This window comes from Echinops telfairi, unplaced genomic scaffold (genome assembly GCF_000313985.2).
Source record: "Echinops telfairi isolate 266 unplaced genomic scaffold, ASM31398v2 ScPeMD7_655;HRSCAF=1070, whole genome shotgun sequence".
Classification (NCBI taxonomy): domain Eukaryota; kingdom Metazoa; phylum Chordata; class Mammalia; order Afrosoricida; family Tenrecidae; genus Echinops; species Echinops telfairi.
The window spans coordinates 1,989,133-1,999,677 of record NW_022104553.1 but is presented as its reverse complement, the minus strand read 5'-3'; the positions used below and the strand labels follow the sequence as shown (position 1 = coordinate 1,999,677).

The following is a 10,545-nucleotide window of genomic DNA, read 5'->3' as shown; positions in this document are numbered from 1 at the left end:
AAAAAAAAAAAAAAGGCAACCAGGAGGAAGATGACTAGAATGAGATGTTAATAATACCGATGGTGTAAAAGGGCATGAAGATGAGGGTTATCCTCCTAATCTTGGGTCTTCCAACTGCTGCTTCTTTATGGGAGGCTACCCTACCATGAGTATCCACCCTGTATCACCCTGATTGGTGTCATACATGTGACACATATAGTCCCTGCCCAGGAAACATTTTTGTGCTGTCTCTCTTCTCCTACATGATTATCAGTTATTGATGGGGATGAGAAGGAGGGAATCATTTTTATCTTGACTTTGCTTTGTTGCCAAAATTTCTTAGGGCAGAGGATGGTCAGTAAGTACTTGATACTATAAATAAGAATGCCTTGTATCCCATGGTGATAAAAGCTCAATTCTCACTAATTCCAGAGCCCAGATGTAGACATGATTATGGAGCGCTTTGGTAGTGAGATACTAAAGGAAATACGGAAGGGATAAAGGCAAGACAGCAAAAATATGGAGGGGACAAATTACTACAGTGACAATGTCCTCCAATTCCTAAGCAAAATAAAATGATTCAAATTTGGTCCAGCAGAAGATTTAAGGCCATAATCAAAAGCTACATGGGATGTACAAGAGCAATTACAGAAGGAAATGATTCAATTCACACAGGGATGAAATATTAAAAAGTTATCCTCACAAAGGTTCCAGAGTTGAGGCACTAATGATTTATCTAACACTTTGGTAGCATCTGTTAGTTATAAAAGGTGTCAACATACATCAGGGGGGCCAGCCTGGGATCAATGCTGCTGTGCTAATGACACAAGCCCAGCTCCTGAGCTGCAAGTGGGAGGTGCTGATCAATGGAATGGAGGAAATCCAATTAACAGCTCCAATTTATATTCCCTCCAATATCACAAATTGATTCATACAGCCGCATCAGAGGACAATGTGCATAAATTAGTCATTAAAGCTGATTGCACTTTTAATCCATCACGTTTAGGAACTGGCATTACAGTCCATAAGAAAAATACACAGATTGTTCAACTGCAAGCTGATGGGATGACTGGGTTGCCCAGAAACACTTATGAGTTCTGAGGCTCATTAAACAAAGAACTTGCTGGAGAGGGAAGAGTAGACTCTAAGAAAATAAAATTTGGTACAATTTCACAGGTTGTTACTGCTTATGCTCTGTCCCTTGAGGTATGAGTAAGAGGTACTAGGCTCCATTACTACCTCTGCCAGAGGGTCATTATTAGAATCATACGAGACACAGGATATAAAGAAAAGTTATGAGCTGCTCTAGATATATCCTGGGGCCCAGATATATTAAATATCATAATGCTGTTGGAAAGATAAACTCAAAATGGCACCAGGCACATCATAATGGCTTATCACATGTGAATTATGCGCACAGCCTTGAACACGTCTTGTAGGCTTTCAGGGTGAATAACACTATCCCTAAATCCTGAACTCAAGAATTTCTAAGGCTTGCTACCCTCGAAGCTATGAGAGTCTATGATTTTATAGCAATTAGATTGTAAGAGGTGGCATCAGTGGTACTTGACTCTAACACTCTGTTTTGAACTTGAGCTTTCCAGGTTGGTTCTTCCTCATCTCTGCTCTGGGAGGCAGGGTCTACGTGCTGCAAATGTTAGTACCAGAGCAGTCTGACATGACGAGGAGGGCACTGGGATTTTCGGAAGAGATGTAGATTTCCTGGTGACGCAGGGGTGGGTATCCCTGATGTACTCCCTCTTTGAGGTTGGTAGAGTGACCTAGGCAGATACTACTGTATTTTTCACATGCAATGCACTCATAGAAATAAAGAGCACACATACGCAAAGCATTCACAGAAAACTAACATGTGAAGGGGTGAAGCAGTGTCTGAAAAGGCCAAGCCCATAAAACGTGTCGTTGGTGTAAAATACACTATTCTTGGGCTGCTAAGTGACACCGTCAAGCCTTGCCTATGCCATGTGCCTTGTAAAGGTAATAAAGATAATAATATTATTACTAGTAAACATACTATTACTGCTAAAGTAATTATGACAGGAATAATAGTTCACATTTAATGTACTTGTCCCAAGCATTGTTCTTTGGACTTAGAATTATTAATTAAAAGAGTATTTAATTATTATTATTTACATTTTAATTTATTATTAATTGGGAGTTAATACATGCATCTTATTATTTCATAGTTCAATCACATCAAGCAGTACTGTACAATCGCTACCACAGTTTCGAAACATTCTCCTTCTTCCTGGACTCCTTGACTTCATCTCCCTCTTACCTTTAGAATGAAACAATAGTAAACACTATTCATTCTGCAATTTTCACAGCAATGCTCTCTAATGAGGTCCCAGTGCAGACAGCCACTGTCCCAGCCTCCTCAGAGTCACCAGCTGTAATGAACTGATTTTTCACACAACTTTTATCATATTTTGTACTTCCCTTTTAATTTTTTTAAAAGAAGCAAACTATAATAGTAATGTATGGAATTCCATATGATTTTTCAGTCTTTTCTGTTTGGCAACAAGAGGTATTATAAAACCTCAAATAGTTTTTTACAGGTGACATGGCCTTCTCATTCTAAAAATAGTTTAGTCCACAAGGCCTATTTTTACTTTCTTGAATACAGCAGCCTAAGATTTTTTCTACCACTTGTCGGATAGTTTGTCATACTGTGGTGGTTTGTGTGTTAATGTGATGCTGGAAGCTGTCACTGGTATATCAAATGCCAGCAGGGTCACCCAAAGTCAACAGGTCCCAGCCAAGATTCCAGACTAAGAGCAGACTACAAAGATGGACTTGACTCCCCTCTTCAGAAGAAGGAACTGCTGAAAACCTATGCATATTTTTGAAGCATTGAAGGACATTAAAGACCCAATGAATAGACAAAAAGCATTTTCAGATAGCTCTGGAGGATGAGTGGAATAAAGTTCCTTCGAATAGGAGGGCACTTGAAATGTGACTGAGATGTAGCTGATTACTCGGAGTGGAGCTGACCATGGTGATGTGAATTGAGTAAAGCTTGTGAAAGTGGAGCCTTGAGATCATGATTTGCTGATGGGCACTACTCAAGGTAAAGAGAAATAGCTGCAAAAATATGTTAATGATAGGAACTGGAGTGTGATAAGTATGAATCTAGGAAAATTGGAAGTGGTCAAAATGAAATGGAACACAGAAAGATCAATATCCTAGGTATTAGTGAGCTGAAATGGTGTTGAGCATTTTGAATCAGAAAATCACATTATTTACTATGCTAGAAATAACACAACTAAGAGGAATGGTGTGGAATTCATTGTCATGAAGGACATAGCAAAATCAATCATGAAGTACAATGCCGGCTGTGATAAGATTATATCTATCCGTCTTCAAGTATATGCAATCACTACAAGTATTATTTAAATTTATATAACAAACACAAAAGCAAGTGATGATGAAATTGAAGAATCCTACCAAAGATTTCAGCCAGAAATTGATCAAACATGTAATCAAGATGCACTTATAGTTACTGGTGCCTGGAATGAAAAAGTTGGAAAGAAATGAGAAGGGACAGAAGTTGGAAAATATGGACTTGGTGATAAAACCAAGCTGGAGATCAAATGACAGAATTTTTCAAAACCAATGACTTGTTCAAAGCAAATTCCTTTTCTCAAAAACACAAAAGGTGACTGTACACATGGACTTCTCCAGATGGCATACACAGAAATCAAATTGACTACATCTGTAGGAAGAGACTCCAGAGAAAGTCAGTATCAGCAGCTAGAACCAGGCCAGGGGCTGACTGTGGAACAGACCATTTGTGGGGGTAAGTGCCAGCCCCCCACAACAAATCACGGGCTTGATAGGCGCAACTGTACAGTGATAATAAGTAAAGATTATAGTAAAGTCCTAGAGAGCATGAGAGATAAGAGACTGAAATAATGGAGTCAGACACATTTCATGGTAGCATGCTCACCTCAGCCCTGCTTGGTGGTCCACGTGGAGATAGGGGGAGGGGAAAGAGGACAAGGGGAAAGGGAACAGGGGAGTGAGGAACAGGGAGAGAGGACGGGGGAGCGGATGAGAGCCAAGAGGGGAGCCTGAGAGAGCTCTTTATTGCTAACCCAGGTCTATATACCTTTGGGGCCGTGCAAGCCCCCTAAAATACAGGTAAAGACATACGTCACAGGAAGGGGTTGTACTATAGGTAATACAGCAATGAGAGGGGGACACTGTAGGGATATACACGAAATAGGAATATGTGACAAGAAGGGAGGAGCCTACACTTAGGATTGCGGCCTAACTTAGGATGTCACTGAACCAGTTTGACCTGTTCTCTGGCTCACTATAGAGACCATTATCAGTAGGGTGTAAACTCCACTTACAGGAACCAAAGATGACCGCAAGCCTTTAGGGACAAGTAGCCCATTGTCCTTAACATCAGGGAGCTGGGCCTACCTGTGGTGGGATCAGACAGTAGTCTGGTAACTGAATGTCTTCAGGGAGGTGACTTGACAATCATTCATAAGTCTAACATATATTTGGGGGAGACAACTTGGGAGAAATCTTTCTGTTTCCAACAACCACCAATTGCTTATATGTAAGTTCAGGATAAAGCTGGAAAAAATGAAAACAAGTCCAAATATGACTTTGAGTCTATCCCACCAGAACTTTGGGAACATCTCAAGAACAGATTTGACCATTGAACACTAATGACTGAAGACCTGATGAGTTGTGGGAGGATATCGAGAATATCATTCATGAAGAAAGCAAAGGCCATTTAAAATACATAAAAGAAGGAAAAGGTCAGCATTGATGTCAGTTAAGGCTCTGAAATTTTCTCTTAAGACTAGCTAAGGCAAATGAGAGAAAGCATAATGTCAAAGAGCTGAAAAGAATATTTTAAAGGGCAGCTTGAGAAGATACAGCCAAATACTATAATAAAACATGCAAAGAATTAGAATTATGAGCAAGAACCAATGGTGCTGAAGGAATTTCAAACTGCAGTGAAAGTATTTGCTTCAGGAATTAATGGAATACCATTGGAACATTTCAACAAGCTGATGAAATACTGGAAGAACTCACTGGTCTATGTCAGGAAATTTAGAACATAGCTACTTGGCCAACTGACTGGAAGAGTTGTACCCATTCCAAAGAAAGGTGAGCCAACAGAATGATCAAACTATAGAACACTATCACTGATATCACATGCCAGTAAAATTCTGTTGAAGATCATTCAACACTGGTTGCAGTAGTACACAGACAGAGAGAGCTGCTAGAGGATCAGGCCGAATTCAGAAGAGTTCATGGAACAAGGGATATTATGTCAGATGTCAGATGGCTGAAATCAGAGAATAATAAAAGAAGTTCACTTGTGTTATATTGACTATGCCAAGGCACTCAACTGTGAGGAGCATAACAAACTATGGAGTATGTTGATGAGACTGGGAATTCCAGAACATTTCATTGTGCTTATGTGGAAATTTTACATGGATCAAGCAGTTGTTCGAATTGAACAAGGGAATACTGCCTGGTTTAGGTGTGCTACAGGGTTTTATTATCTCATCATACTTAATATGTTTGTTGGCAAATAATCAGAGAAACTGGATTATATGAAGAAGAATATACCATCAGGATTGGAGGAAGGCTTATTAAGCACCTGCAACATGCAGTGACACACCACAACCTTGTTGAAAGTGAAGAGGATTTGAAGCACTTGATGAAGATCAAAGATTGCAACCGTTAGTATTCACTACAACTCAATGTAAAGAAGACCCAAATCCTCACAACTGCACCAATAGGTAACATTATGATAAATGGAGAAAAACTTAAGTTGTCGAGGATTTTGTCTTGCTTGTATCCACAATCAATGCTCATGGAAGCAGCAGTCAAGAGCTCAAAAGATGAGTTGCATTCGGTAAGTCTGCTGTCCAAGACCTCTTTAGAGTATTGAAAAGCAATGATGTTACTTTGAGGGCTAAGGTATGCCTAACTCAAGCCATGGAATTTTTCAATTGCTTCATATGCATGTGCAAGTTGGACATTGGATAAGGAAGATCGAAGAAGAATCGATGCATTTAAATTGCGGTGCTGGAGTAGAATACTGAAAGTATCATGGATTCCAAAAGAACAAACAGGTCTGTCTTGGAAGAAGTATGGCCAGAGTAGTGTGCTTTAGAGGCAAGGATGACAACTTTGCGTTACATATTTTGGGCATGTTGTCAGGAGCGACCAGTCCCTGGAGAAGGATATCATGTTTGGTAAAGTAGAGGGGAAGAGAACAAGAGGAAGGCCCTCAACAAGATGGATTCACACTGGGACTACAACAATGGGCTAAGCAAAGACACAATTGTAAAAATGGCACAGGACCATGCAGTATTTCATTCTGTGTGCATAAGGTTGCTATGGGTTGGAATTGACTTGATGGCAACCAACAAGAAGTTGTTTTTCCTTTCTAAAATGTTTGTAAAAGGGGAATTCAAAATGCTTACATAACATTTCCATTATCTGTCTCTTTTGTTTAAAAAAATCCATGATCTCTTAATTCCACTTTAAAAAAATCATTTTATTGGTGGTTTGTACAACTCTTATCACAATCCATCCATCCATTGCGTGAAGCACATTTGTACATTTGTTGCCATCATCATTCTCAAAATATTTTCTTTCTACTTGTGCCCTTGGTATCAGCTCCTCATCCCTCTCCCACCCTCATGAACCCTTGATAATTCATAAATTATTATTTTTTCATGTCTTACACTGTCCAATGTCTCCCTTCACCCACTTTTCTGTTGTCCATCCCCCAGGGAGGGGTTATATGTAGATCATTGTGATTAGTTCCCCCTTTCTCCCCCAGCTTCCCCTTCCCCTGCTGGTATTGCTACTCTCATTATTGGTCCTGAGGGGTAATTCCACTTTTTAGTGAACTTTTTGAAGCTTCCTCATATAATACAGTATACCATTACAATTTTTTATCTTGTCATTGTTCTATCCCAAGGAGCAGCAAACTTCGAGTCAAGACATATATTCAGCTTTTAGTATGTAAATGTGGCTCTGAAGTAAAGGTGAAAAAATTTAAAGGATATTATTATTCAGATCATGTTGTTTATAAAACATATTTATGGTTCTCAAATAATTTTTTAATTGTGCGAGACAGGATTGGCTCTTTCATCTGAAAAGTTTGCTGACCCCTATTCTGTGAAATTGAAGAGTGTCTGATGCATTCATTCAGAATTGAAAACCAACTTATTGGTGAAGTGTACCTGCAAAGAAAAGAAGGATATTTAAATGAACCCAGGAATAGACCTTTCTATGATACAGTAAACATTCTTAATGTAGATGGCAGTGTTTAGGCAGGTGTTGGGTGTCCACCTCTGATTTCTTCCATAATGATTCAAGCAGAGTGATGAATAAATTCATAGAGCGTTCCCTATATTCCATGACAGTTATTACTGGATGTGCAGCTTCTTAACTTCTAAGGGCAACAGGGAAAACAGATACAACTGTTGTGGCCTCTTAGTGTAGCACGTCCATTACGCCATGGCTTATTAATCTTACTCCTGGGTCATTGTTAACAAACCCATCTCTGCTCTACAAAAAAGCGCCCTGGAGTGGAAAATTATATGGTCACCTTAACTCATCCCACTGTTACCTGCATTTTGGACCATTCATTTGTTTTGCTGCAAACAAAAAATGATGTCAGCCCAGAAAAAAGAATAAGCCCACCTTGTGATGGTCTCTTTCTTTTGCATTCCAGGACACTGGAGAAAAGGAAATTAGAACAGTTTAATGTATCTCAGAGAACTGTGGCCTTTAAAGAACGTAGTTGCTGTGGATGGCTAACCCCAAGTGCTACATGTTCTTTCTGCAGGAAGGAGTCCAGTTTGAAGAGCACACATGGAAGACGGGTCACCCCACTATGGGCTGATAAGACACAGGGCCTGGGCTCATTGCCGTGGAGAAGACCTGGGGTGGGGCCCAAGCACATAACAATGACCTTGTTCTGACAGGCACCCAGGATGGAGAAGAAGCACCACTTTAAGAGGATTCAGGCTGAATATTTATTATTTTAAATTATTTTCTCTTTTCCCCCCTCAATAGGTAAATATTCTTCAGCCCACAAAACAAGAAACCAGGATATATATTTATCTACCAGGTAGCCTTTGGATATAGTACTTCTGAAAGGAAGGGCAGTGGACTACATGACCAAGGTGGCAAAGATAATTTTTTGTGACTTATGACATTCCTACACATAGATTCTCTGTCGGACTTAGTTGGGGGTGGGTAGGTGGTTTGGGGGTGGAATACGTCTTCCCATCTTCCATACACACTTGTTATATATAACAGCTAGAGGTCTGTGGGCGATTTCCATCTGCACGTCTAGACTACTGTATGGGGTGGGGTGGATTACTATTACAATGGAGATGGCACACATAGTGCTCCACACATACCTTATCCAGGAGCCCCCAGAAATGGCCAAATGGCCACACTGGATACATAGTCTGCTATGTACTGGCCAGGAGCCCAGATGTTGGCACGGTGTGTTGTATAACCAAGGCCCTTAGAGATGAAAGCATCACAACAGCAAGTTGTGTTGTTGTGTTTCCACAGATATGACTCAGTTAATAAGCCTTTCTAGGAATCCAGTAGAACTCAGGATCCAACATCTATCAGAACTGAATCTAGCCCTTCTACAAAGATCACAATAAGAGCCCAAGCAAACTGCCAGAGACAAAGTCCTACAAAGGTTACCCTCCTATGCTGGAGGAGATAAGGGCCAGGATGTACTTCACTGCTGAACTTAGGGGCTGCTGGAGACTAATGCCACAGTATCAAGGCCCGAGTGCTGGCACTAGTACTCCAGTAACATGTTGATGTAATTGCTGAGGCTAATGTTTCTTGGGACAAGGATTTCAGAAAAAAACAAACTCTTGCTTGTAAGGATGGCTATTACCTGCTCTGTGCAACACCTTTGCAAACTTTCTGGAACAACCCAGCTAGTTTTTGATATTTCAGAACTCAACAAAAAACATTAAAGAGGCAATACTGAGCTATTCTACCACTTTAGACCATTCATTAAATTAAAAAAATTGATGTATTTCAAAGTTTACTCTAAAAGAATTTTCAAGATTCTAAACCATTCTGATAATAAAGAACCAGTAATTAAATTTTCATGATTTAGTTATAAGTCAGAATAAACAAAGGATATGATTTAAAACAATGTATAGTACCTGTTTATGTTCACAACAAATTAGTTTCTCTTTAACAATTTGTACACAAAGTGTGACATGCCATTGATTATAATTTTCACATTATGTCAGTATTATTATTATTTCCATTCTGTTTGTTCTGTTTGCATTGAATTAGCCTCCTGTCTCCTTCTTGCCCTCTCAGTTTGCATTTGATGACTTGGTTTTATAAGCCAATCTAATATTTGGTTGAAAGGCAACTTGTAGAAATAGTTTCAATTTCATGTTCAAAGGTTATTTGGGGTGACAGTCCCAGAGGTCTTCCTAGTTTCTATTGGCCTAGGAGTTCTGGCCTTTAAAAAAAAAATTGAGGTTTGTTCTACATTTTTTCATTGTTTACCAAGACTATTGTGTTCCTGGTCAGAATAATTGTTGTGGGAAGTACTACATTTGGCTTGGTTTGCTATGTTTTTATCATTAGATGACCACTCGTTGCTAGTTTCTTGGTGAAGAGGAGCCTATGATTTTGTTTGATTTTCATATGTTCTTCACTGACAGAGGGCTGTGGTGGCCTTCCAGATTAAGGTAAAATGCTGGTTCTATGAAAGGATCAACAAAATAGATAGACCACTGGTGAATCTGACCAAGGATAGAAAGGAGCAAAAATCAACAGCCAGTATGAGGGATGAAACAGGGGCAATTACAAGAGACCTCAATGAGATTAAAAAGATAATCACAAAGTATTATGAAGGTCTGTATTCTAATGAAGTCAGAAACATGGAAGACATGGATAAATACTTGGAAAAACAGGCCCTCCCTAGATTATTTCAGACAGAGGTCAAGAACCTCAACAAACCCATATCTAAAGAAGAAATAGAGAGGGTCATCAAGAAGCTACCAACAACAAAAGCCCCAGGGCCAGATGGCTTCACAGCAGAATTCTACTAAGCATTCAGGGAAGAGTTGACCCTAATCCTCCACAAAGTATTCCATAGCATAGAAAAGGATGGCAAACTCCCAAAAGCATGCTACAAAGCCAGCATAACTTTGATACCCAGACATGGCAAAGACCCCACATGTATAGGGAATTACAGACCGCTATCTCTAATGAACACAGATGGAAAAATTCTTAACAAAATATTGGCCAATAGATACAAAATTATATAAAACATATCATCCACCAAGACCAGGTAGGATTCATCCCAGGGATGCAGGGATGTTTTAACATCTGAAAATCCATCAATATTATACACCACATCGAGAAGAAAAAGGATGAAAACCATATGATAATATCCATAGATGCAGAAAAAGCATTTGACAATATCCAACACCCATTCCTAATCAAGACACTCATGAAGATAGGATTGGAAGGTAAGTTCCTCAAGCTGAT

The 10,545-nt window shown here is 39.5% G+C and overlaps 1 protein-coding gene across 2 annotated transcripts in view; it reads right to left on the bottom strand.

Moving 5' to 3' along the window:
* LYRM4 (LYR motif containing 4) overlaps positions 1–10,545 on the bottom strand; it is a 131,185-nt gene that overhangs the window by 3,197 nt on the left and 117,443 nt on the right. The window contains exon 3 of one of the 2 annotated variants that reach the window (XM_045292827.1): positions 7,693–7,727. The exons of the other annotated variant lie outside the window; for it this stretch is intronic. Coding sequence (XP_045148762.1) covers positions 7,693–7,727 — 35 coding nt within the window. The remainder of the gene's footprint in view (positions 1–7,692; positions 7,728–10,545) is intronic. 2 annotated transcript variants of the gene reach the window in all.